Raw genomic sequence first — 27,772 nt, 5'->3', positions numbered from 1 at the left:
GGATGAAAACACTTACTCTTTCGAGTGTCGCTTACCGCGTGTCGCTACGTGGCCCAGGAGCCGAGTTAGAAGGGGGAGGGGGGTGTTCAGACACCCCCCGGCCCGGCGCGGAATCTCGGAGCACCGGCCCGGTGCGGATTAAAATTGGATATTGTCGCCTTCCTCTCGTCACGAGCAACACGCTCGTTTTTTTTTTTGCGAAGCTCTAGCCTGATCAGGGGCAAATGTATCAAGCGTGCCCCACGAAAACACAAAACGATACATTTAGGTAACCGAAGGTTTGTTGTCAATAGTCAAAACACTATTCGTTAGAATAGTGCACTATTGAAAAACAAATCAAAGTTCCTGACAATTTTGCAAAAGATGCCTGAGATAAGTAATTTCAGTATACATGATTTGGGGAACACTTCTCTCCTATTCCCAGCTTCTCTGCCAAGGCCAATTTCCCGTCACCTGCCGTCGGCAGTCTCTCCAAACAGCGCGGACATCACACGGCGCGGCAGCGACGCGCCTGCTCGTCGGCCGGCGTCGCCGTCGATGTTGCTCTGGTCGATACGGGCCGGTGCTGGCCGGCCGCCGGTCGGCACACCGCCGCCGCTGCCGCCGCCGGCCGCACCACCCGCGCCCGCTCCAGCACAGGTGAGACCCCCGCCCACCGGGGCCGGCTCAGTGGAACCCAAGGGGACCGGAGGGGGTCGGGGTGGTCACTGAGGGGACGGGAGGGGTGGGAGGGGCAGCGGGTGCGTGTGACCCGCTGGTGGGCGCGCTCGTAAACGGTACCATATGCTGCGAAATGGGCGGGGTGGTGGGCGGCCCACATGCTATCGGGGTGATGTGCTTGCCTGAGTTGCCACAAAAACTGTCATTTATTGGAACTGGGCTAATAGCCTGGTATAGTTCATGCTCCAGTAATGGTGCTCCGCCCTGCTTTTTAGCTTTACTTTGTCGGTCTTATAGTTTCTTTTGTTTACATTAACTAGGCGGACAATAGGGGAAGCCGGGGGAAGCCCGGCATAGTAAGCTCTTTTTCATTTTTATTACATACCATACGTGCTGCATAAAATGTTGATATCCTATTAGCTAGCTAAGTTCATTGGCCGTGTTTTCCCAAAAATTCGGTTTCGTGGAATAAGTATAAGGTTGAGAAAATCGAGTTTTAAAAAAGTGTTGATTTTTCTGGGGTAAGCCCGGCATAGGGGTAACGCCGGCCACCTCCCCAGCGCTTTACAACGAGTTGATGAAACCATTATGTGTCTTCCAAATATTAACGGAAAGTGAAATATTAAGGTACTGATTAGCTCTGGACATCTTAGAGTTTATGTCCCTACTGGTATTTTAGCTAGCGTCTACCACATCCTACAGTACAGGTCGATGAAAATCGTGATGCAAAATTGACAAAAAATGTGTTTTTTCAAAATTCCTTAAAATTTATTTTTCTTTTTACCTTAATGCATCATATTGCATATCACTCGACTCGGCTGATGAAGAAGAACACAACGACACCATTTTTGAAGCTCTAGCTTCATTGTCTGTCGCGTTATCTGCAAAAACGTAGTTTGACCCTAGTTGACCTTAAGTGACATGACTGGCTTTGTCTATGACAACTTGTTTATTTTCGAAATTTATCTTTGATCTAGGTGTAAACCAAACCTGCTCAGTACCTATTATCTCATCGAAAACAGTGGTTTAGTGGCATTGCTCTCGGTTGGGGGTAAGCTTGGCCACTCGCCCGGGGTTACCCCAATGTGCTAATTTTTATTTTAGAACAGCGATATTCGAAAAAAATGTCATACTTAAGCCAGCCTGCCTCGTCACCCCTCACTACAAACACTTAAACGGTCCTTACATAACATTCGTATAAATATTAGTACTGTATGGTATAACATTAACAGTGCAACATATCTCACTTTTTAGCTAAAAACCCTTAAAATATCATTTTTGCGCTATAACTTTAACAATATGCAATTTTGGTTAGCCTTAACTTGTTTGCTGGCGTTACCTTAGCTGCCACGCTGAAAGGACAAACAGTTGAGCATTTTATTGTGAATAATTTAGCCGGAAACGGGGTGGCCGGGCTTCCCCCGCGCCCGGGCTTCCCCCGGCTTCCCCTACTTGCTATTTATTTTATGAACTGTGAACGTCTTGCGCGATCAGTCCTATAATTCTGTCGTAGTCATGTCAACAGACAGAGTAATACACAATGTTTTCGAAGCATCGCTCGGCAACCTGAAAAAAAGTGGTCTGGAAGAGCTCTAAAGTAATCCCATTAAATACCAGAAACTAGCGAAAGTGCTAGCTAATAGCTTCACCGTTCTTTCCTGCTGTGGACGGTTTTTATGGGTTGGTGTGGGAAGACAGTCGGAATGGATCCTCAAGTGACTTCTCCTGGAATTGGGTACACGGCTACAAACATTGATTGGGCCTCGCTGGCGTCAGTTATTACAGCCACACCTACTACATTCAATCTGCAGTTTGTGGAACACTAGCCGCATCAAATGACCCGACAGCTAACCTGCTGTGCCCGTGGTCACTTCACCGTTCATGGACAGCATCACGGATCGTAACAGACGTCATTACATCCTCGTTAGTACAAAAGCGCTAACTAAAGCTGAGTTATACGACACGTCACGCACAATCTTCACGTGACAATCAACGTTAATATACAATCTTCACGTGACAATCAATGCGTGAAATGAAATGACACGACATTCCACTTTCTGAATTCCTGCAAGGGATTAAAAAGATTTACATTCCAATGGGTGTCCTGAACGAATAATCTTTATCCTGATGTGTCGTGTGCTGTATGACAACATGGATAGAGTGTAGACAGTAGCACTACTCAGGTATTACGTGACCGTCGGGTCACCCCAGGTGCAGCTCTGGTCACCGCCCAGCCGTGCCGTGACGTTTCTCCGAGTGTCACGAGCTCCGTGACCGGCGCGGTCACGGCCGCGACACGGCGCCGCCGCCATGGTGAGCGTGGACTGGAGTCGGTTCGGCCTGAGCTCGGAGCCGGCCGGCCGACCGGCAGCTGCCGAGCCGTCCGCCGGCGACCCGCTGGCCGGCGCCGCCCAGCGAGATGACGAGCTGTTCGCTGAGGAACAGGTGAGGCACACTGCAGATACTCTGATGAGATGTGATGAGATGTGTCATATTGCATGCATAAATCGTTTCGTAAGTCGTTAGGAAGCACTAGCCGACAACCGTGCGTTACCTATGTGGTCTCTGCTTATCGAGTTTGGCGAACTGGATATACCTACGGATACGTAATAAATCGCCAAGGGAATCACCGAGCCGAACAAGTTGACACCATAACATCAAGAGCATAAATACATCAAGGACCAGTTTTTTATTATTATGTTAACTGAGTATACATTTAGCCCAGGCTAAAACTGATTTGATCAGCCTACAAATCAAACAAGTATATACGCTTCACTGTTTTACGTAATTAGACTTTGTTCATATCATTCGTGCTGAGTGTGCTTTTTATGTTTCGTAATTACGCCTACTGTTTCACTGTGTCTATGAAGCTTATATTTTTGAGCCAAGCATAGCCGACAGAGCGATTTGGTGCCTTTGTTTTAAAAATGATATGACATTTTACCATTTATATTTTGGAGCCTGAAAGGATTTGTCAACTTCAAAATTATTTCACGCAAGGAAAAGGACGTGAATGCCGCCTTCTTTCCCATGCAATGTTAATAACTGATGCGTTGTTAGGGAACACGATACCATATGTCTCTCACGTATTTGCTTTTCCTTGATGCGAACGTAATTGATTCCCCGGGCCATCTGGGTTTCAGAAAGCGCTCTATTTTCTGAGAAAACAAGTCAACATTGATCTAGCTCCAACAAAAACGTGATTGGTGCGACGGTGAGCTAGTGGATGATGATGAAAAACAAACCGCCATTCCAACTGAAAATTGCCACTGACTCTATCAAATAGCAATCTAGCCAGCCCGATATCAGTGTGACTTGCACGAAATCCATTTCCCTGTCAAAGCCTCAAAGAACTTTGCTGTATCAACAGGCGGAACTTGCAGCTTTTTTGGGAAGGGAGGAGACAAAGATTGTCCGGGAGTTGCTGACAGTCAGAAAAGTTGTTGAGTACCCCAAGGGACACGGCCTTTTTTATTCGGTGTAACAAACATGCTTCGTTAGACCTTTATGGGAATACGACACTGTCCTTTGGTCCCGCCATTCATTACACCAGAGAAGACATTTTCTTGCCTCGACATAATCATAATCGACTGGCTGATTTCTGTCTGATCTATCCAGGAACAGCCTGATCCTATGTAAGTAAGTGTGCGCCACGTTTCTAACTGAACCACTTCCTTCATTGCCTCGTTCCCCGCGCGGCGCCATCGTCAGCCCATCTCTCTGATCGCCTCCCTCCGCGCACACAGCGCCACCAGCCGTGGTGGCGGTCCAACTTCTTCGTGTCGTCGCCGGTGCTCTTCGGCACCTGGGACGGCGTGTTCACCACCGTCATCGTCAACATCTTCGGCGTGATCGTGCTGCTGCGCTCCGGCTGGATGGTGGCGCAGGCCGGCATCGGCTTCACCTTCCTCATCATCATCGCCTGCGGTCAGTGGTCCGGCTGTGGGGGTGACAGACTCCGACGGAACTGTGACAGACAATGCTAGAGTGTGTGACAGACTCTGACGGAGTGAGCTGACAGGTTCTGACAGAAGCTGTGAGAGACAATGACGGAGCGCCGATTTTGTCAACATCTGCTTTTTATCTAGGCATTTTACAATTCCATGGTGCCAGGATCAAAATCAGATTAGCTGGATTAGTAGGAAAATAATTGGCAGGTTACCATTGTGGTTGTCGTAATTTTGTGGATTGAATGTGGATCATAACAGCATTATAAGAAAAAGAAACGCCAATATTGCTTTGGGTCCGTTGCACAATGCACATGTAACGTATGCAGGTAATCACGTTCATTAGATAAGATAATTATTCTTTTTTCCTATAAAACATTTAGTTGAAAATGCCCCATAACAAAATATGCATACATATACAAAATGCACATAACACGAAAGGTTCATCAAAACTTACGGTGTCACTTTACCTATCACCGGTTAATTGTTATGCGTTCATATTACACAAGAGCATCGAGCATGCTCCTATACGCTGAATAACATTCATTAGGCTTTCCATAGCACAGGATGCATCTGACCTTCCAGTCATTATTGCGCCACTCTCACAATGTCCACAGTGTGCGTGGTACTGACGTCCGTACTTTCTGCGATCGGCATCTGTGAGAGGTGCCCCATGGCCACCGGTGGGGTGTACTCGCTCGTCTCGCAGGTGCTCGGATCCCACCTCGGAACCGCCATCGGCCTGGTCTACTGCTTCGGGCAGGTGGGTTTTAGTGAGGCGTCTTCGGAGAGGTATTTTCCAGTAGTGCGTCTTCTGGCTAGTAGTGCCGTTGTCGTACCATACTTATTGGAATGGGAGTTGTTGAAAGGACACAATTTGATGGAAGTCGAATGTTTGGCATGCTGTGCCAAACAGTCGTATGTTTGACGCTGCTGAATGCGGGGTCGGAATCGATACGACTGGAGCGCTTTGATACCGCGCGGATCTAGCCTCCGTCCGATAACGCGTTGTGCGGCACAGTCTACATTTAGGCGTCTACCACTGCTGCCATCTAGTGACAGCGCTAGGAACTATGTTACCGAATGCCCCGCGTCAATAGTAGATTGGCTCGCAGGGAAGGCACCATAAAAACGTTTGTAGCTTTCCAGCAGCTACAAAACGCTCCCGCCTCCCGACGGGGATGGCCCGGGGCTGAGTGGTAGGCAACTGTCTAATTCTAGACCAAGCCAAGATTATACCAACCAGCCCATCGAAGTCGGTGAACGGAACGGACTATGGCCCGTTGCAAACTGTTTCCAAACGCTAACCCTGCAACCAGCTCCGATCCCACTACGGGAATGAAACATTACACGTCCCCATTTGCTTTTAGCGGCTGCATTATCTGTAATTGCCCACAGTACCGTGTCCATCCGGCAGGCGGTGGGGTGCGCGTTATGCGCCGCAGCCTTCGGTGAGTCCATGTCCGAGCTGGTGAACACGCCGCAAAACCCGTGGGTCGAGCGTTCTGTGGGCGTCACCCTGATCGCCCTGTTGACCGCCATCAACATCGCCGGCGTCAAGTGGGTCATCAAGGTGCAGTTTGTGCTGCTGGCCCTGCTGGCGCTGGCCGTGCTCGACTTTCTGTTTGGCTCGCTGGTCGGCGACCCCCTGGCAGGTGAGACTTCCTCGCCCGGTGGGGGGGGGAGGAGGTTTGGCTGTGCTATGTGACGTGGTAGTTGTGTATTATTGTCATTGGTTGAAAGACGCGGGTGAATATGAGAATATGCAAATGTAGGCCCATTTGTTATCACAGTCTTGACGAAAGTAATATAGATGACTCAAAAATTTCGTTTCCGGAAATGGACCACATTCGGAGTTCATACAATTTGTGATCTATTTCAACAACGCTTTAATTAACCAGATGATTTTGGCTTGGTCAAATAGCGGCAGAGGACTGTGTATTCTGCTAAGCCAGGGTCCCAAGATCCTCAGCAAACGTTCGTCTGAAATCAACTCATTGTTCTGCTTCATAGCACGGCGATACCATTCGTGTTTCTATGAACTGATATTGTCTCATTGAAGCGGCGCCAGAGTTGCAACATTCCTAGAAGACCGTTTGTGCGAGTTGAGCCGTTCCGACGGAAGTACTGGGCACACTTTCCTAACACTGCTGCAAATGCCACGGCCGCCGCGCGTTTCCGACAAACTCTATCAATATTTCAGTACACACATGCATAAAGGTCAAGGAGAGTTCGGGCTTCTCGCCAATACATCTCCAAAGTGGAGCGGTAACTACCATTGCTGCTGATGCACTCTCTGTTGACCTTTTCCCGTACCGCAAGCCCTTTGGCGTGCCCGAGCCGGTCTCTAACCAGACAAAATGCCAGCACGAAGTGTAGCGGACCATCCCGTTTGTCGAGATGTCAGCGGTTCGCGTGTCAGGCGGCTCTATGGCTGTGCGGCGTGACCTCATAGCTGATCCATCCCATGAGGGGCTGCTCTGCACCCATGTCTGCTCTATACTTCGCCTCGGTTTTCGGATGACCAGATAAAATTTGGGAGGTCGTGAGCAAGTTATCTGTCCCCATACCTGACCAAGTTTCCCAACGATTTGAGAAAGCTGTCACGATCCCACGCCTGAACCTACACTACATGTACATACCTATGTTTCGGCCCCTAGTTAACCAAGCACTTCGGGTGCGTTCCAGGTGAGGGGTACGTCGGCTGGAGCATGGAGAACCTGCGGAACAACACGTCTCCGCGCTACACCGAGGGCAACAACTGGTTCAGCGCGTTCGGCGTCTTCTTCCCCAGCCTGACGGGTATCATGGCCGGCATCAACATGTCGGGTGACCTGCGCAACCCGCGCCAGGACATCCCCCGCGGCACGCTGGCTGCTCTGGGAGCAAGGTCGGTCAGGGGGAAGGAAAATGAACGGTCCGTATAGTCCTTCTTTAACTTACTCACCTACATAGATATGTGTGAATAAGGAACATGCGTCACGACGCATGTTCGCGACGTATGTTCTACGAACGCGTTTGTAGAATGACGATCAAGCCAGCCTTGTGAGATAGTCAATAAAGGAACGTCATTAGATGTTTTTCTATCATTTATTGGTCACAATGTCCAAATAATATATTCCTCTACAGGTGGCAACCAACTGACTGCCTAGTCTACTTGACTTTCAGAGAAATAAAAGTCTCCAATATTTATTCCGTGTTATTCGTATACATAGTTCAAACATAGGTAAAGATGCATACAAACACAAAAGGTACACAGGCACAGATATTTTAGCCGGACATATTCTACGACGTTGAATAGCTTCGCCATTACGCAAAAGGACTTGATCGGTCGATATTAATACAAGTAGAACCAATTTGAAGAAGTAGAATCACAATGGAACGTGTTTCACCCGATCACGATGGCAATCGATCAATATTACGACTTTCCGTGAGGTATTGACCGACCCTGAACGTTTTTCAGCACCGTGCTGTACATGCTATTTGCCTTTGTGTTGGCTGCTACGTGTACCAGGGAGGCCCTTCTAACCGACTACATTATTGCTGAGCGCGTAGCGGCCACAGGTGAGGACTAGCTGATAAAATACCTTATCAATGCCATGAATAACTTGCAAGATTTTGCTTTTTGACCTTACAATTAGTTGTTTTTTTTGTACATTTGCTGAGGTATCATGTAATCTCTGCCAAAGTTACTCACTCTGGTTGGCTGGTTACAGGTGTGCTCCTGTTGTTGGGCCTCTACATTTCGTCTTCCTCTTCATGTCTTTCAACACTTTACGGCACTCCACGGGTTCTCCAGAGCATTGCAAACGAGAACATCATTCGCTGCCTGAAGCCGTTGAGCAAAGTGGTAAGGAGCGCTAACCAGGCATTTCATTCAAATATAACGGATGCGAATAATGGAAGGATTACGAATTTCAATTTTGTTCACACGCCGGCTGAATGCAGTTAATATCTATATATGGCCTTGGTTAATATAAATAATTTTCAGGCCAATTCAGGCTTTACAAGTGAAGCCTTTATCATTTCAATCTAGCTACCATGTCATTGTAGGTATTCTAGCCGCCACTTTCGTTCATCATTCATCTTCATGGAATCCTCATACCACACGCGAACGCCACCAAATTGCCGTTGCATTTAGCATCTCATGCATAATTAGCCAAAGCCGAATCCACATTGACCACTCTCTCTCTCTCTCTCTGTCCGGTTTCCGCAGAGCGGTGCGAACCAGGTGCCGGTGTACTCCTTAATCGCAGTATCCACCGGGACGCTGGTGTTCATCCTGATTGGCCAGATCAACCGGCTGGCTCCGATCGTCACCTTGCCTTTCCTCATGACGTACGCCGGCATCGACTACGCCTACTTCGCGCTGGCGCACGCCTACGACATCCAGGAGCAGCAGAGCCACGCCAGACAGTCAGTGGACGAGTGCTGTGCAGCGGTCCCCACCAGACGAGGTGGACGGTGGGACCACACTGGCGGATCCAGGGGAGAGGGCAATGCCGCCCCCCCCCCCATTCGGTGGTGTCGGAAAACGAAAAAATGCGGGGTTTCGAGAGGAAAAGAAAACAAAACACTTTTTACGAAAGGTTTGTGTTAAACTGCTCAGCTGTGCGTGAGGAATTGAATCCGAGTATTTTTTGGATATTAGAGACTTTTTTGGGGGTATGCCCCCCCCCCGCAGCGCCCAAGACCGCCTTTCTGGATCCGCCAGTGTGGGGACATACATTTGTTTTGACGTTTAGACAAGATGCTACGGTAAACGTGGTATAGGGAATGGCGATATAAAAAGGAAATGAAATGCTTGATTTTGATTGGTAATGATCGGGTAGCACTAAATCATCGGAGATGGGATGCTGTGAAGAGGGCCTGGATTGGCAAAGTTTTACGCATTATAAGAGGACTGTTTATCTTGTTGCCTACCAACTCCTGAAATTTGGGTGGGGATTCCATTCGGAGAACCACATCAACTCATAACTGACAAGTGGTTAGTCAGCGAAATTTCACAGCCTTCCCGTCAAACTTCGGACGTTGTTGAGAAGTTTGTTGGCGAAACTCATTTCATTTTAACAGCTCTGACCGTGATTGGACTCTGAAATAGGTACGTGCGCTGGGTACGCGGGGTCGCGGGATTCGTGTGGTTGGACCTATTACCGGTAACCAGATGGTGTTTCACAGGACTCAGCAGCTGGGATCGCCCGTGTTCGACGCCTCTGGCAAGGGTAGCTCGGCCTACGGAGCCGTGGATAAAGTCAGCAAGCAGAGCAAGAGCGCAATGCGGTCCTCGGTACGTCCAACTGATGAGAGTCATGAATTTATCTTGAGGAACTTCAGGTTACTTTTTCACTTCATATTTATCATGTATCTAATATTTTGCACGAAGATGGTCGCATTTCGTTATGCGGCAATTCTCTTTTCGAGGGCGGTAATACGAGCACCTGTTTTCGACGGGGGCATTTTTTTGCCATATGATGGTTGAAAAATAATTGAATTTGTTGTCTATAACTCTTATACCATGCCCAATAACTTTTCATTCTTTACTTTGCGTTTAGTAAAGTGCTTTTAATCCTTTTCATAGCCAGTATATAACGCTAAATGACACCCATTAGAGCCATCTCCTCCTCTCTCTTGGCAGAGGCTGCGCGGACCGGAGCCGGAATAATCTGCATTCGATTTGCATGTTTTGAATTCAGCGTCCCACGACGATTAGGCTGATCGATGGCCATCTCTATGTGTTGACTTTGTGCTCGTTTCAGTGGGAGTCTACGAACACAGGTAGTCTGCCGTCCTCGCCAGAGGAAGACTCGAGCTCCCACAGCGTGAGGCAAGTGACCACTGGTACGTATACGTTTGTGTATTACATATATCGTCTACGCCATTTCCCTGCCTGTCTGTGGGACAATTATTTTCCGGTCACAGACAAATATTTCCCGGTCTCGGCCCTATACATAACCATAATCCTCGTTTCCATTGCTTTGCCTACTATTCATCCGGTGCTGGAGCGCACTATCTACCAACGACTGATATTTGTTGATTACCTTTTGTTACAAAATCTCTGATGAGCGGCTCCCTGCTTCCTTTTCCGCCCGGCAGAGACGGCGGCGCCGGCGTCGGACCCTTCGGCCGCCGTCCGCACGCTGCTCGCTGAACAGGAGGGGATCCTGCTCCAGCCGCCCAGCTGGTACTCGCGATTCTGCAACAGATGGGTCTCTCTGATCGGAGTGAGTGCAGAGAACCCCAGGGGACATACATACTTACTAAAAGAAAGTAGGCATCAAGGTAATGAGGACTTAACTCCACACAAAATACTTCGAGTCTAAGAGTTTGAATCGTATTTACAAAACATCTACAGCGTGCCGTAATCAAGCCGAAATTTTAGTCAAAACACGGGATGGTTCTGTCTGCTGACGCTGCTGTGCACGCTGCTCACAGATGCTGCTGAAGCTGGTGATGATGATGCTGGTGAACTGGCTGTACTGCCTGCTGACGGTGCTGGCCGTGCTGCTGATCTGGCTGTACGCGCGTCATGCCAGTCCCGGCTGTCCGGCCGCGCTGGCCGACTCGTTCTCCTTTGGCGAGTGGATCAAAAACCTGCTAGCCATCGCGCTGGGACGGTGAGTGACGCTCGAACAGACATCAGGGTCAGGGGAGCCGCCCGCACTGTGAGGGGTCGTGATGCTAGCGACTTACTGACATGAGTATGGGATGCGGTTGATTGTTCTTTAGGGATAGTTAGTACTAGCCAACTGTTTTACCGGTCTCGTTTTATGGTGCGGAACATTTTGCATTTATTTTTGTACACGCTAACAAATAAGGTAAACATTTTAAAAAGAGGCTGGTGTGACCATGACATCGACCAAATCCCAGTCAAATGACGGTTTTATCAGCAGCTAACCAGTTGCCATTTTTTATTTCTTTATTTCGGTAATGTCGCTAGCTTATCTGTCTGTGTGCCGTCTGCGGCAGGCGGCGAGTGGCCACTCAGTACGACAGGATGGTGGTTACCCCGATGGCACCGGGGGTGAACGTTCAGCAGACTCAGGTGACAGAGGAGAACGAGGACTTCGAGCACCGCTCCCGCTACCACCAGTCCACCGTGCAGCCCTCCAAACCGCTGCTGGCCGATGACTGAGGGAAATTCAGCCCTCCAAACCGCTGCTGGCCGATGACCGAGGGAAAGATGTCCACCGTGCAGCCCTCCAAACCGCTGCTGGCCGATGACTGAAGGAAACATGACCGACCGCTGTTACGCTGGTTAACAACTGAAGGGAAAGGCATCATGAAGTCGCATGGTGCGCTGTGCTGCTGTCCACGCATGACGTAAGTCTGCATGTTAGTGGGACTTTGTTGGAGCTGCTAGACATCGGCTGCAACGCCGTAATTACGTCAATGGGAAGGCAATGACGAGAAATCGTATCAAACGCATGCAGCGCCCCTTTGTCGAGCAGTCATCTCGCCGTCTTCTGAGGCGAGCCACCCGGCGGTGGAGTCACCTGAAACTCTGTGTCGTAAAAAGTCGACAGACGTTGCTGTCCTGGCTCACTAGTCACTGTCCAAAGAACACTGTTTCTCGTCACTGTGCGAGGGAGGGGATATCGTGCGACATTCTCTGAAAGTGGTCGGTTTCTCTGATTCAAAAGCCGTTACTGAATATGACAAGCCCGGATCGCAGTACTTTGCTCCGACAGTTGCTTGCGTATGTCCGACAGCTACATATAGGCGGTGCATGCGCTGAAACTGACTGGTCCTGTGTGGTTTGTATCATCTGATTGTATTGATTTGTGTGCTGCTCTGGCGCCTAAGCTGTGAAAGTCAGCGTTCAATGCTGTCTCGTTTGTCGACTTGCGTGAGAAAGCCGACAAGTTTGTGTCTGTGTTATAGAAGGCGGCATTCACCGGAGTGAATAATATGAGCCATGTGTTAGTTTATTGCAGACATAATCTTCTCAACGTAAGGGTGTATGAAGGACTTGCTTCAAGGAACGTAACTGCAATGCCAATATTAATGAGTGAATTGTAAGGTATTCGGAAGCACGGTAATGAAATCGCAAGAATTATTTTTGCATCATGCAAAACGAAATGCTCAGGAGAACAGTTATCTTTACACAAGAGATTCCTATTCCCTATATTCACACTTAATGCAGTAAATGTATTGCATGCAAAGTATACCCGCAGCGAGTGATGTAAATCATGTTAGATGTTTGATGTACGTATATGTGCACATGCTATGTGTGCCATTGTATTAAGTGTTATTTGCACAAATCATGCACAATGCACCTTCAGCTGGTTGTTAGCCGAAAGCTATAGTCTGTGTTGTGATACAAAAAAAAAAATACTTTGAAAAACATTCGGGCATATGCATAAAAGCTGGGACCATCATTACTATTTGGCCATCGACCATATGCTGGCGATAAAGATAAAAAGTGATGTTAAATGATAACTCGATATAACCACAACTCCACCGGTTAGCGGGCTCTACCGAATCGATCTCTACCGAATCGACCTCGACTGAATCGACCATTCCCGACTCCACAGTAGCGGACTGGGCTACGTTGTCAAATAATCTCAACGTAACGAATTATTTCATTGCGTAACAATCTGCCTCAGCTGACGGTGACTATTTGTTTTATATGTCCTCAACTCATGCCTTTTCGTGTGACTGTTCCAAGCTGATGCCATGCTACCTCAGGGTCTTATTTGTTCTTTCAACCACCTAGCACCTTTCCAAATAAATGTCCATTCCGGGCTTATGTGCAAATCCTCAATTCCAGGGTTAACCGACTGATCTCATAATGGTGCTAACAAGTGACCACCTGCTTGATGTTCATTTCGTTCAAGTTGAAGTATTTTGTTTTAGATGAAGTGCTTATAGGTACGAGGCGCAATGTGCGGTTGAGCTTATGTGTATCGTCCGAGCACGTCACGAAGTTATGCTGACAGCCCTCTATATGTTGTATATCTATAGCGTAGACTATGCTATGCCTATGTCTATACCAAATAAATGTGACCTATTTTTCACGTGTTGTTTTAGCTCGCGCCAGGACGACGTGATCAGGTCGTAACACACCGAGGTGTGTGGGTGTGGGGGGAGGGGTTTTATGTCGCCATGTAACGTGCTTCCTGGACCACATAGATGCACAAACGGTGTGCAGGGCTCGAAAAGGCGCCGAAAGTCACGGAGGTTTGACACAATGTTCCCAATTCTTCATGTTCTTAGACACATCGGATAATAAACTCAGGAACGCATAGAGCTTACTCATCGTGAGGAAACATTTAATAGTGAATAGTTCTTTGAAAGCTCTTTAGCAAGATTGGTGTTAGATTTGACAGGGACTTGGCATACAGACGGCCCTGCCTTCATGACCGGAATCATGATCGAATGATCTGACCAGAGACATAATCTTGCATGGCAGTCGCTCCGCCCTTCGCCCAGCTGCAATTATATAAATGTTCATTGTTTACCGAAACTACTCAAGGCGTTGACTGGAAGATCTTCTAATGTAATGTGCACGGACTACTTTCGCAAATAAACTCAAACCATGCGGCAAAAGGGACAAAAGCAAGGCAAAAGACAAGGGCAAAAGAAAGGTAAAAGTGGGTAAAAGTGAACCTGCGCACCAAGACCATGCACATATCCAATCAAGACTACTAGGACATAACGCTAGCAGAACTATTTAGTAAAGATAATGCAGTACCTACGGATAAACATTTCGGAGACCTGTCGATCGTATCTCGGAGTACTATTGTTCTTTTTGAATTTCAGCATCATGGTGATAGCGCATGCCACTGGAGCCATGGGCCTGTTCGTGAAACAGGAAGCCTCCTCCTTCGGTAACTTCCTTGCGTTTTACAACACAAACTCACTTTTTAAACTTCTTCTTTGTTTGTCCTTGCTATTCCTTGTGTTCCACCTCATAGGTGCCAAAATATGTTATGACAGCGCTTTCTACGAGACCAGGTAAGTGTCATGGTAACGCAGTCGATTATCGATATCTTAACCCTCGCCGGCCGAGGGGGGGGGTGCCGCCCCCCATAGGGTTTTTTTCGCGATAGCTCCGAACACGCTGGCGATAGAGAGCTGAAACTTGGCATACCTGACCTTTGATCCAAGCCGGATCTTTTGACACCAACCGCATTTTTGGGTCAGGTCAGGTCACTGACCTATGACGTCATAAGTGAACCTCTGCACGGTCTTCAGATGTCGCAACTTCGCAACGCCCTCACTGCCAGAGGAGATGTCACAGGGAAATGAAACTTGCAGGATCTAGTATCCATTATGAGTCCCACAACTTGTATATCTCGGATTTTTCCTAAAGGTCATATGAGGTCAGGTCATTTTCGTGACCTCACCATTATAAGTCAATGGGGAAAAATGAAAACTGCTATTCTGGCGCCGGGAACGATCTCCAACTATCTCAAGCACACAGAATCGTGATTTGATGCACTCCTTGCAAGGTTAGATGCGTCACTTTTGCAATGTTGACCTTGCGTGACGTCATTTATGACGTCATCAAGGTCATATTAGTTTTTCGTCAATAACTCTTGATCAAATTGAGCTAGCGAGTCGGGAAAGCCACCAATGGACTCAGGAAGACCTGCCGAATCGAATGATATGCGACATGACCTCTTTCGACCAACTTCGTGACCTGGGGGTGCTGACCTGACCTTGACCTGAGGTCAACACCCCAAGTTGACCTGACCCGGACAAAAAGTATATCATTCGACGCGCCTGAGCGAGACGAACACGATGCTGCCAAAATCGGCGCTCTGCGGCCGTTTTTTGCGAAGTTATTCACCAAAAACTGAACCGTACCTTGGGGCACTTGACCTGACCTCAGAGGTCACCGGTTGACCTAGGACCTTAAAATCGGGTACCAATCTCTGCGTCTCGTAACGGCGCACACGCTCGTTTTTTCCGCGACGTGCTAGCTCCACCAGGGGCGAAACGGCGAGGGGAGGGGGGTCGTACCCGCCCCCCCCTCGGCCGGCGCGTATGTAGAAAACCAATAGGTCCGGCGAGGGTTAATTGCAAAATGGTGGAGATCGAAGAGATTCATTCATTTTCTAATTGACCTTTTTATTATTGGCTTTATGAAGACTAAACACGATGATTTTTTTCGCATATCATTTGGATTCAAACAAAAAATAGCGGACACGTAATGCCATTTAAATATTTCACTTTCATAGCTTTTCGGAAGGAATAATGTTTTTTTTTAATGTGTCGTCCTGCTGGAGAGAACGGTTCCGTGCTGTTGTTACAAATTTCCGTGTCTAGAAGGGAGCCCTTTGATTCCGTGCTCTTGCTTTCTCTCATGTCAGGAAGGGAACCTTTTAATTCCGTATTCTGGCTTTTATCGTGCCTGGAGAGGAACGTTTAAATTCCGTGCCGCTCTGGCTAATGCCTGTTTCTGGAAGGGGGAGCAGTTCATTGTTGTGGTATTCTATCTTTTTGGCGTCTCTGGCAGGGAGCGGTTCCACTCTGTGCTGTTCTACTGGCTACTGGCCGGATGTGCGCTGGTGCCGCTGACTGTAGCCGCCATAATCGTGCTGACGGCACACCAGAGCATGGTCGTACACGGCATCGCACTGGGATTTAGACAGGCCATGAAAAAGTATAAGGTGAGTGGTCCATTTCAAACCAATAGTGATTTCTAATTTCATAAAATGAAATACCACTTACGGTATTTCATTCAATTTCAATCAATCTTTCATAATGATAAACTTATCTACGTTAAATGAAAATATCAAGCAGTGTAGGTGTTCATTTTGGTTTCTAACATGATTTTACGATTTTGTTATGAATTTGGTGCTGTATGAACGTTTGTCTCTGGTCCACCTGTTCTTTGTAAATCGGCCGTTTCTCTGGTCACTCATCGCAGATCGCTAGCTCATTTTTTTTGGCAATATAATACCTACATTTTGATAACATAATCAGGGCCGCCCCTGTTGACAGAAATAACTCGAATTCCCGTTTTCCCATGCATCAGATTGACACCCCGATGAGGGAGTACATCAACCGTCTACAGATAGAGAACCAGTGCTGCGGGGCCACATCCATCTCTGATTGGTTCAAGGTTAGCTGGGTGGACACCAGCAACGCAGCGCCCATCAACCGGCTGGCCAACAGGTGAGTCGCAGAGCCTTCTTCTCCGCTGGTGTTTACTGCTTGGCACACTGAACTTCCTACTGGCGCTATCCACTCAACACGTAACAGTACCTAAATAGTACCTAACGTTCCTGCAAAGCTTGAAAAAATAAGCGACAAAACCTAGACATTTTAATGAGGTTCTTGACATATGACGATAAAGACGAATCATGCATATCACAAGAGCGCTGAATTGTAACGAGGGCCGTTTCAGTTCAGTGTTTACTATCGCTGTTCATTGTCCTTTCAGCCACTACATGGAAGCCAATGGGGAGTTTCTGCCGCGCTGGGCACCGTTCAGCTGCTGTCGACAGGATTTCATCGGTACGATTCAACATTTTTTTTTTTATATTAAACGTTATGAGGAAAATCATGATATACAGTTCCATTACTTGACCTTATCCTCAAAGTAAGTTTGATGGCAACCGTTAAGCGAAAGCAGGGTTTTATGTCTACTCACCGTTTACCACCACTCGTCTAAATCGCACTATACGAGTACTCATGGCTTTGAGTCAAATAAATAGCAAGAAGATATCAATGCAAGCAGAAAATGAGAAGATTTGCTTAACAGTTTTGCATTATGCAATATACATGATTGATTTAATGTACATATGAATCCGTTTATTTATAGGGGCACCGTGCGAATCTGTGTCGCTCTTCTTCCGTCCCAAGAAAAACGAAGACTGGGTGAAAAAGTCGAAAATATATTCAATCGATTACTTGTCTGAGTACGAAAAGTATGCAGCCATTTTCAAAAGAGTAGCTTCTGCTTTAAAGAAGTAAGTGAATGAGCCGAGGAAGGGAAGGAAGTGACGATTATCTTGGCATTGTCAGTGGACAAGGGTATAGTGTCGGAAAATAGTCACACCATTTACTGTAATTGTTGGCAGAGCTACATAGTCAGGCAACTGCTGTAATTTCTTTCATTACCATGCCCACATGTTGCAGTCACTGCCTTTATATGGTTATTCAAGCTGGTAACACTTGACCAATCATTCTCTCCCCATCTAATCCCTCTCTATCGCCCATCGTAACATCCCCCTACACTGTGTCCCGTCCCACTACAGGCCTCCCCAGGATATCGTGAGGCGCGGCCAGGCCATCGTGCAGAGCCGATACGCCAACTTCGACACCTTCCTGCGCGAGGTGACCGGTCACAGTGACGTCACGCCGCCGCCGCCGGCCGCAACCAATCAGCGCTCGCCGCCGGCTGACGGGCGGACGGGCGCGGCGCGGGCTATTTTCGAGGCGCAGGGGGTGCGGGCGCACAGCTTCCCACCGGAGCTGTTCAGACACCTCGGGAAGCCGCCCTGGCGGGGCCGCATGGTTTGGTCGTATGACAACATCACCACGGCAGAGAGCGACAACCTCGACCAGCGTGAGCTACCGGGGTCGAAACCTACCTGATGCCATATCAGTAGGTTTATGGTGCACTGAGCAGGCATAATGAATTTCCTGGCCGGTGACAATTCGATTTTTTTGTCAAACACCCGATAATTTTACTGAGCATTTTTTTATTTACACACATTCCTCCAGAAAAGATACTTACTCCCGCAAATAGCAACTATTCTCTGCATGAACTCGAGTAAAAATTTAAAGTTCATGCCTTCAACTATTTCGCATTAAAAGTTCCAAAATCAGATAAGTGAGCTTGCCCATTCACCACACCAAATCCCTGCTGCGCTCGCAGTGCTGCGAACGGACGGGCGGGAGGAGGACAGCACTATGGGGCTGCTCCGGTGGCGCTCCTTCAACCAGGGCGGCTGCGCCGAGCCCATCGGACGCATGGCTCAGCTGGCCATGAGAGCCGCCGCCTTCCTGTTCATCTACGTGCTAGTTGCCCAGGTAGGTGAATGTGAGGCTCACGTCAAGCGTGAGGTACGGGGAAGTTGTCTCAGTCGTATTTACCCGACTGAGTGGGGGATGAATCATCAGATCACTGTAGCGTGACTTTTTAGACGGGATGTATTTCAGTTACACAAGGAGTGCATTAGGTACTTACGTTTGGTTAACCCGCGACCGCCTGGGGTGGGGGGTCGGATCCGACCCCCCCTCCGTTTTTCTTGAATAACTCATGAACCGCTTGAGCTATCAACTTGAAACTTCGCATACCTTCTCCCCATCAATTTGACGTCTCCTGTGCAATTTTTAAGAAAAATTTTCAAATTTTTTTTAGATATATCGATTTTAGTGATGTAACTACATGGCGTTTTCAGTCAAAAAATGGTAAATGTTTAAAAAATCATCAAAAATCGAGGTTTTAAGCAAACTGGAAATTAAGGACATGAAAAAACGCAGCTCAAAGATTTCTTTAAAATGGCTATCTCGGATTTTCCATAAAATGCGTTTTTCACCCCTAAAAATTCAAAAAAACTATATATTTTTTGGAAAACAGCTAATAAAGTCCAAAATTTTGAGAATTTCCAAAAAACCGGAATATATGTTATAGAGCTCTATTAGAACATTAGATGTCCCAAATTTCAACTTTCTATCTTGATTTTTGACCCTCAAATTGTAAAAAAAAGCTCCAACATGCATAGGGCATGGTGACGTCATAAGCATTTTCGCGAATTAGAGGCACTTCTGAACATCGCATGTGAAAACATATGGCACCACTAGATTCCTGGGACAAAGCTCGTCTAGAAAAGTGCATTTTTATGTCAAAAATAAAAAGTTGAAAAATTGACTTTTTTCTTAGCCCTCGTTTAGTTATGTATGGTATAAACGATTTTTATGCTTTCAATGCACACTTATCACCAGCACAGTGACTTGGGGTCACATATATCCATTACCATCGGATTTGGCGTGAAAAATAAGCCATAAAACATGTGTCGCACGCCCATGTAGCAGAAAGTGAAAACCGTGACCTTTCGTGACCTCACCTGACCTTGACCCGTACTTAGTATGACCCCTATACGTACATGGTACCTTCACTAGGTCTTTGAGGTCATTTGTGGTGAGTTTCGAGCAGCAGCTATCGATTCCGCTGTCCGTAAGCCTAATCATGCAAAACCCCTGAATTTGACCTTTGACCTGACCTTGACCCAAAAGTTGACCTCAATCTTAAAATCTTAAGAGTGCTTTGGGAAGGTCTCATAGAGACCTTTCGAACGCCGCCTCGCGGGGCTCGATACGACCATTGGTTCTGGAGATAACAGGGGGGGGGGGTCGGATCCGACCCCCCCAGGCTGATGTGGGTACGGAAATAGCCCAGGCGGTGCCGGGTTAACTATGCTGGCACAATACTTGATATATGTGCATTATCTAAGCCATAACTCATAGCCCATCATTTGGACGCATCATTTTCTTTCTGCAGATCCTGATCCTGGTGATGACGAGGTATCTACAGACGTCTATAGACACTGCCTACCGCTGGGGTAACCCGCTGCTCTCCGCTCCGGGGTTCCTCTTCAACACCTCGCTGCCTCCGAGACCCGACGTAAGCGTTTTCAAATATTATTTTAATGAAAAGTTGGCATAACGCTTTGAAAAATGATGTTAGTCAATAATTTGTTTTTAAATTCATTCCGACCGTTTAAAAACATCATTTTATGTTTGATTTATATAACTTGAACCATATTGAACACTACATACCTACAACAAAGGTGCATAGCCGAAAATTGAGCTCATATTTCAATATATATTTTGAGCACTAGATTATTCTAACTTAAACGTATTCATACATTCTGCTCAAACACGCCATACCCTACCTACATCTAATCAAGTTTAATAATTCCAATGAACATTTTCGTGTGTCTGGTGTAGTCACCCTCCATGCATCCTAAATTATTTTCATTTTTAGGGAAGTTATCATCGAAGAATAAAAGCTGTATCCTATACAGCATCCGAAGGTAGCTTGCCTTGCTGTCTCGGCTTCGTTACCCCATCATGTGAAAACGTTTACACAAATACAATATTCGAACAACCCCAACTCACAATTCACAAACGGCCTAAACGGTGAACTGTTCAAAGCAGCCAAACCCTAGCAGCTTTATATTCCAGCCATTTATGTGCGAAGTCAATTAAAAAAGAATTGGGGATGCAAACAGCTAAACCATAAAACACCGCGGCAATCTGAAGCATTTTGCTTTAGTAATTGCCTTTGTAATTTCTCTCAGGACTATGAAGCATTGTTGCAAGAAGGGGACGAAATGCTGGATTCTCTCGCCGAAGACCTTGACGAGGACGATTTTAAGGTTCTGCTGTCGCCATCCTGGACCCCTGGCGAGTCGGAAGACGACACCGTCAGCGGCTCGTCCGTGTCATTCACGGCTCTCTCCAGCTCGTCTATAATCAGCGGGGAACCGACCACCGACAGCGGCTCAGAATCTCCCAGCGACGCCGACTCAGAGCTCGCCAGCGACGCGTCCGATTTGGACACTACAGATACACCTCCCGAGGTCAAGGATGCCGAGAGCGCTGGTGACGCCGAGGGCGCTGGTGACGGCGGTGGTGGCGATGAGATTGACAAGGGTTTCCCTGACGGGAGGACAGCCACCGCGGCCAGTCGCTCTCGACTATCTGTGAAGGTGTCGTCGCGTCCAGTCGCTGCCGCGATGTCTGCCAACCGAGCCTCAGCAATGGCACTCCAGTCAGCGAGTAGCAGGCAGATAAGGCAGCCTGTGGACGATGGTGACCAAGACAGTGACGATGATGAGGAAGGTATGAAGGCCAGTGTGGCATCGAAAGAAACATCTTTGAAGTCTGATGGAAGAAAATCCACTTCCAAGATATCCAGTAATGCGTCAACAGCTAGCCCCAAGACGTCAAGCCCTCAGAAGTCCAGTCCTGCGAAATCCAGTCATCATAAGTCTAGTCCTAAGAAGACCAAAGCAAAGCAATCAAGCTCAAAGAAAACCAGCCCAAGAAAATCCAGCCCAAAGAATTCCAGTCCGAAGAAATCTAGTCCGAAGAAATCCAGCCAGAAGAAATCCAGCCCAAGGAAATCCAGTCCCAAGAAGGCCAGTCCCAAGAAGACTGGTCAGAAGAAGTCAAGTGACAAAAAATCCAGTCCAAAGAAGTCCAAGCCGAAAGCAAAAGGAATATCTACGAAATCAAAAAAGGTTCAAGGACATACAACGAAGCGCAAAAAGTCTCCCAAAGGGGCGAAAAAATAAAGGGTTCCATCAAGAAGCATAGTTAGTGTAGTGTCGTTTTACTTCTGGAAAAAAAGTTCATGGCCATCAAAACGCGTGTTCTGTATACTTCTATGCGGTCGGTGTATTATTGCTGTGTGCATCGGAGAAGGGATTGCATCTGTAATTGTTCATTATGTTATATCAGAAGCTCGTGCGTCAGGCTATGTGGTTTGAAATACAACGTTACTTACCTGCCTTATTGACTTTGTTATGCCTAGCTAGCAAAGCAGCTCAGACGAAATGCTATAACCATGGGCAAAACCGATAAATATTTCTATTGGTAGTGACCCATGAAATCGTAATCGGTGATCCCTTCTGAGATATGATTTTATCGTATGAAATGAATACATGTCTGTAATGTCCAAGGCAGAAAGCAAGTTTTTTTTTTACTATGAAACGAACACTCGCATTTTATAGTCACTTACCTATAGGCACTTCCATATCTTAACCCTCGCCCGTAAACGGTGTTTTGCCACCTTCGCCCATGCAGGGGGGGGGGGGGTTGGCGCGACCCTCCCCCCTGGCGTTTGAAAACGGAGCGTCGTAGAGCTTAGCGGAAAAGACCAACGGATTGCTCTCAACGAGATCTCCTCGCGATTGGTGGTATATTTTTGGTCCTAGGTCAACATTTGACCTACTTATGACCGGTCAAAGGTCAAATTTTCGGAAAAATCTAACTTTTTCAGATTTCCGCGCCGATTGCGGCAAAACGGTAAGAGATATCGACTTGAAACCTTCACTATCGTGATCCTTGATCAATTCTCTATCGTTTGGTGTATATTTCGATGTCATAACTCTAAAAATGATGCGTTGGGAGCATCGGAAGTCTGCAAGGTCATTTGTGCATTGGGTCACGTCAGGCGTGTGACGTCACTGACCTGACCCTGACCCAAATTGAACTACAAGAAACAACCGACAATGCCTGAAATGGATAGCAAATTCGAATTCAGGGCATCAAAATACCCCGAAAAGGCATACAAGTGCAAGAAGTCATTACAGGTCAACCGAGGTCACTGACCTTACATTGACCTTTAGTAACCTTCAAAATGTCAACGGACATTGTGCCAATGTCAAATCAGCCAGTTGTGATTCTAAAACAATCCATCAGTGTGTCAGCCGTCAGGTCAGTCGGCATTTATACCAATGTGAAGCAATCTCCAATTTAGCGTAAATCTGGCCGGAGGTTGTTCCCTTTATGACGTCATAACTCCGTGACCTGACATGACCTTGACAAAAAAAATTTACCAAAAGTTGCGCAAAGGATACCCCAAAGGGTGCTGAAAATTTGAGCAGGCTATCTGAAAAGGTTCGACGTGTAGCTAAGAAAAACCTCAGGGGGGGGGGGGGGGTTGCACCAACCCCCCTTCATGGGCGAGGGTTAAGGTATCTTTAGACAAAAAGGTTACATTTTTGACATAGAAGGTATTGGCTAATGTATAGGTACACCTACGAGTACCTACACTTATTCTACAAGCATAGTCAAACAAATCATCACATATTTGTTGATACACGTTGATATTGCCGTAACTGCTAAGCCTAAAACACAGCAGTGTGATGATAATGGACGGAAGGCGATGCTCACTGGGCACATCACTGAATGCGGTTCGTGTGTGGTGTGGTGTTTTAGGACTTCGAGAGCCTCCTGCGGGAAGAGCGGGTGGTCTCGAGCCTGCTGGACCTGGTGGAGAGCGACACGGACCTGCTGGACGCCCAGGACGAGTTCGCGGACATGATGTACGTCGGGAGTGACACCACCGTCACGACGGACGACGGCTCCGACAGCTGGCGCTCCGACGACGACGGCTCGCTCTCTCCCGAGGAGGAAGATGCTTCTGAGCAGGCCCACTGGGAGGAGGATGAAACCAAGCCGCTGCTGAGACGATCTAAGAGTCAGGTGCCCGTTCTTCAATCAACTGATGGGCTTCAAAGGGCTCTTGAAGGTCACAAAAACCAGCTGGAAGATCAAGAGCCTCCGCGCGAAGGACTTATAGGCGATCAGGGGTCCCAGTCGGCCATTAGTGATAAACCGTTACAAGAAAATGGCTTCAGGGATGACGGTAACGGCGAAGACAGTCCTGATGACGAAGATACTTATGACGACGAAGGAGACCCAGATGACGATGGTGACAGCTCTGATTATGATGTCAGAGGTGCATATGATGGTGGAGATGATTACGATGTTCAAAGAGAATACGCTGGCATGGATAAAGATGAAAACTACGATGCCGGCGATGACTACGACGATAGAGATAATTACGGCAATGAAGATGACCGACCAGATGACACCGACGAAGGAGGCTTCTTCACTAGAATTGGTCGCTTCTTCAGAAGAGGCACGAGTAGTCATGACCGCGAAGACGACGACGATGACGATAGTGGCCACTCTGACGACAGTGATGAGACCAGAGACGCAGAAAGGAGGCATTCAGAATCAGAAGCTCCAGACTGGGGGAGCGAGGGTGACGGAGATGCCAACCGTCATGCTGACCGCTCTGCCCCATACGACGCAAGCAGCTGGAGTGGCACTGATTGGTCGGGAGCTGGACTTGGGGGTGCAATGTCGGGACTAAAGGGTGCGATGTCGGGACTCGGCGGTGCGATGTCGGGAATAAAGGGAGCGCTTTCGGGACTCGGGGGCGCACTATCGCGACGCAGCAGCGGTGGCGATGACGGCGACAGTGGCGGTGGACATGATGACAGGGAAGACAAATCTCATGAAGACCACGGCGAACACCACGCAGAGAGGGGTGATGAGCACGGTGCCTCTAAGACCGACCTCCACGGCAGGGAGAAGAGAGATGGAAAGAAAACAGGAAGCTCTATGGACACGAAACATGACAAGACGAGGAAAAAGAAGGAGCATATCGGTGACGATGCAGAGCAAGATGACAAGCACAAACTCAGGAAGGACAAAAGTCATTTATCGCAACATGAAAGTGACGCTAAAGAGAAGGATACCAAACACAGAAAGAAAGATCAGCATGATCCGTCGACCAAGCATGGTAAACATGACATTGAAACCGAAGACGAGCATCATAAAGATAAACACCATAAAGACAAAACACATAAGCATGAGGACGACATCCATGATAACAAGAAAGATAGAAGCAAGGACCAGAAATACAAATATCACGAAAAGGATCACGACTCACCTGAACACGGGAAGCATGACAAAAAGAAGAATCGTCATGAAGAAGATGTCAAGACTCAACAGGAAAAAAGAAAACACAAAGAAAAAAGTCCGGGGAAGAAACAAGAAGAAGGGAAACATCATAACGAATCTAGGCAGTCGAAGCGAGAACATTCACAAGACAAAGGTGAAGAACATGCCACGAACAAAAAGCACCATGAAACGAAACATGGAAAATCAAAAGGAGAACATTCTCCAGAAGAAGGCGACAAACATACCAATAAAGAGCATCACGGCACGAAGCATGACAAATCAAAGAGAGGCCATTCACAGGATAAACGTGGTGACCATGATGACGAGAAGAAACACCACAAGGCGAAGCACGAATCTCATATACACGATACAAAGAAGGAGCACCATGAGTCGAGGCATGAATCTCATAAACACGATGACAAGAAGGAACACCATGAGACCACGCATGGATCTCACAAACGGACGAAAAGAAGTTTAAAAGATAAGTCAGATAAAAGCCATGATGCACATTCCAAACAGGGACACGAGTCGAGAAAGGACAGACATGAGAAACAGTCTCATCGAAAGACTGGACGTGACAAAAAGAAAACGTCTCGCGGGCGGGACGATAAACATTCAAGCAAAAAGCACCACAAGTCGAAAGACTCATCGGCATCTTCCAAGCGTAGCTCAAAGAAAGGGAAAAGTCACGATCGTTCGAGAAGTAGCAAAGAAAAGCATGATCATAAATCTAAGAAGAGCAAAGACTCGAGAAGTAAATCATCTAAGCGTCATCAGTCTAAAGAGGGTCGAGAAAAATCTCATAAATCTAAGAGAAAATCAGATAACCATCATCATTCAGACAGCTCACATCATAAGAAAGGCTCCAAAAGCAAGTCACCGAGGTCCCACTCTTCCAAAAAGAGTCGAAGCCATTCCCCTCGCTCCAAACACGCCTCTGGGAAGGATCGGTCAAAGAATCGCAGCAAATCTCACAGATCATCTAGCTCCAAGCGCTCCTCACGCGACAAACACCACAGTTCCAAGGACAGCCATAAGAAGAGCAGAGACAAATCTCACCACAAGGACCACCACCACAGCCGGGACAAACATCACGGAAAGCACAAGGACAGGAGCAGCAGCAGTCGCCGGCACCGCGGTCACAAGTCGAGCCGGCGTGACCGCAGCGGGTCAAGCAGGTCGTCGAGATCGAAGCGCAGTCGCCGCCACGGCCACCACGGCCACAGCAGCAGATCCAGGCGCAGCAAGCACCACAGCCGTTCCCGGGGCAGATCAAAGCACAAGAGCCGCGGACGGTCAAAGTGGAGGAAAAAGAAGCGGCGCCATTAGAATTGTACGTTACTGGCCTCTGGTAGCGTCGGCCGTGTGTGTTGATCAGTCTGTTCGTCTCTTCGTGTGTGTCTGGCCGTTCGGTCGATCCGTGTGCGTTTGTTGTAATTGTATATTGCGTCTGTATAAATATGTTATTATGGATTGATCTTTGATTCAGAATTAATTTTTTTTCAACTCTAGTTGGCCGAGAGGGGAGGGGGGTGCCATCTCATAAAGGGACGAATTTGCTGTAGATATCTGAAAGTAGGCACACCTTATTTTTTATTCCAGCAAGATTTTGTGATTCGTGAAACCAGCAGCATTTTCAGGTCAGGTCAGGCCACTGACCTATATCGATATGACACCATTAAATGAATTTCGGCGCGGTCTTTTAATGTTGCAACTTTAACCCGCGCACCGACGGGGGTCTGCGCCAACTTCGCACCGACGGGGGGGGGGGCGGATGACCGCCCCCCCCCCTGAGATCTCGAGAACGAAGCAAGATAGCGACAAGCGGTAAACGGCATCGGATACGCACGAACAAGGTCTACATTTTTTACTCAGGTCATTTTCAGGTCAGGTCAAAGATGACGTCACAGGGGTCGAAAAAGTCAAAATGGCGGCGCTAGATATGGAGAGGGTTTTTCTCGAACAACTTTCGAAGTATTCAAGATAGGAACAAACTAAGGGCATCATCGTGATCCTCTCGTCAATCCGCATGGAATGATATATATGTTGACCTCGAAAGGTCAAGGTCAAAAGTTGACCTAAGGTCACGTGACCTCGAGGTCATCATGTATATCAATCGATGCGTCTTGACGAGCTGAACACAATGAGACCATCCGCGCGGCTGTATCTTGTTGCTGTACGGAGTTATTGGCAAAAAAACCGCTGGTGACCTTTGATGACGTCACATGACCTTACAGCTGCCCAACAGCAAAACAGACCATAAGGTAGTGAAGGTTGATTATAATGGGGAGGTCGAGAAATTGACCTGACCTTAGGTCATCGATATCAAAATTCCGAGATAAAAAAAAAAATTGTAGCTACTAATGACTTCATAACATCCTGCGACTTTCAAAGGCCTCCGACATCTACTGTAGCTCTGGCACGGTGACAAAGTTGCAAAAAAGTGACTTGAGGTTGGGTCATTCAAAGTGACCTGGTGACCTGACCTTAAAAGTTAGGAGGTTCAAACTTGCACACCATGTGTAAAATTGATGAGAGAATAGTCGTACCAAATTTCGCGGCGCGTATCCGCTATCCGCGAAAAACCTCAGGGGGGGGCGGATATCCGCCCCCCCCCGTCGGTGCGCGGGTTAAGACGACCCCCACCAAACACGATTTGGCAGCACTGTAATGAGGCCTGCTGGGCGTGAAGTTTTCCCTTCACCATAGGGTTTACACAC

At 47.5% G+C, this 27,772-nt stretch overlaps 2 protein-coding genes across 3 annotated transcripts; both read left to right on the top strand.

The window, feature by feature from the left end:
* The first annotated feature begins 424 nt into the window (after window positions 1-424).
* LOC122391152 (solute carrier family 12 member 8-like) lies at window positions 425-13,624 on the top strand. The gene is made up of 14 exons (XM_043384827.1): window positions 425-639; window positions 2,872-3,105; window positions 4,407-4,587; window positions 5,225-5,370; window positions 6,025-6,262; window positions 7,296-7,497; window positions 8,071-8,171; window positions 8,324-8,457; window positions 8,824-9,023; window positions 9,786-9,894; window positions 10,364-10,445; window positions 10,701-10,828; window positions 11,040-11,221; window positions 11,574-13,624. Exons 2-14 carry the CDS (start codon window positions 2,971-2,973, stop codon window positions 11,737-11,739), a joined length of 2,004 nt encoding a protein of 667 aa, XP_043240762.1. The 5' UTR covers window positions 425-639; window positions 2,872-2,970; the 3' UTR covers window positions 11,740-13,624.
* Window positions 13,625-14,167: 543 nt separating this feature from the next.
* LOC122391151 (filaggrin-like) lies at window positions 14,168-26,525 on the top strand. Of its 2 annotated transcripts, none has more exons than XM_043384826.1 (9): window positions 14,168-14,564; window positions 16,072-16,225; window positions 16,594-16,733; window positions 17,002-17,075; window positions 17,383-17,530; window positions 17,819-18,129; window positions 18,442-18,596; window positions 20,068-20,190; window positions 20,870-22,085. In XM_043384826.1, exons 1-9 carry the CDS (start codon window positions 14,293-14,295, stop codon window positions 21,866-21,868), a joined length of 2,376 nt encoding a protein of 791 aa, XP_043240761.1. In that variant the 5' UTR covers window positions 14,168-14,292; the 3' UTR covers window positions 21,869-22,085. The 2 variants fall into 2 exon arrangements, with proteins under 2 accessions (XP_043240761.1, XP_043240760.1); XM_043384825.1 differs by lacking the exon at window positions 20,870-22,085 and adding an exon at window positions 23,517-26,525 and having other exon boundaries at window positions 14,173-14,564.
* Window positions 26,526-27,772: the final 1,247 nt, after the last annotated feature.

Source organism: Amphibalanus amphitrite, unplaced genomic scaffold, assembly GCF_019059575.1.
Source record: "Amphibalanus amphitrite isolate SeventyFive unplaced genomic scaffold, NRLGWU_Aamphi_draft 000423F_arrow, whole genome shotgun sequence".
NCBI lineage: Eukaryota > Metazoa > Arthropoda > Thecostraca > Balanomorpha > Balanidae > Amphibalanus > Amphibalanus amphitrite.
The sequence above is the reverse complement of the archived record's forward strand: the minus strand, read 5'-3'. Positions and strand labels throughout refer to the sequence as shown.

Bases quoted from the DNA above. Each gene is read 5' to 3' on its own strand.
- LOC122391152 (XM_043384827.1), top strand. From the start codon at position 2,971: ATGGTGAGCGTGGACTGGAGTCGGTTCGGCCTGAGCTCGGAGCCGGCC. The intron at 4,588-5,224 runs GTCAGTGGTCCG...CAATGTCCACAG, and splicing joins CCTCATCATCATCGCCTGCG to TGTGCGTGGTACTGACGTCC. The intron at 10,446-10,700 runs GTACGTATACGT...TCCGCCCGGCAG, and splicing joins CGTGAGGCAAGTGACCACTG to AGACGGCGGCGCCGGCGTCG.
- LOC122391151 (XM_043384825.1), top strand. From the start codon at position 14,293: ATGCAGTACCTACGGATAAACATTTCGGAGACCTGTCGATCGTATCTC. The intron at 16,226-16,593 runs GTGAGTGGTCCA...CCCATGCATCAG, and splicing joins AGGCCATGAAAAAGTATAAG to ATTGACACCCCGATGAGGGA. The intron at 17,076-17,382 runs GTACGATTCAAC...GTTTATTTATAG, and splicing joins CTGTCGACAGGATTTCATCG to GGGCACCGTGCGAATCTGTG.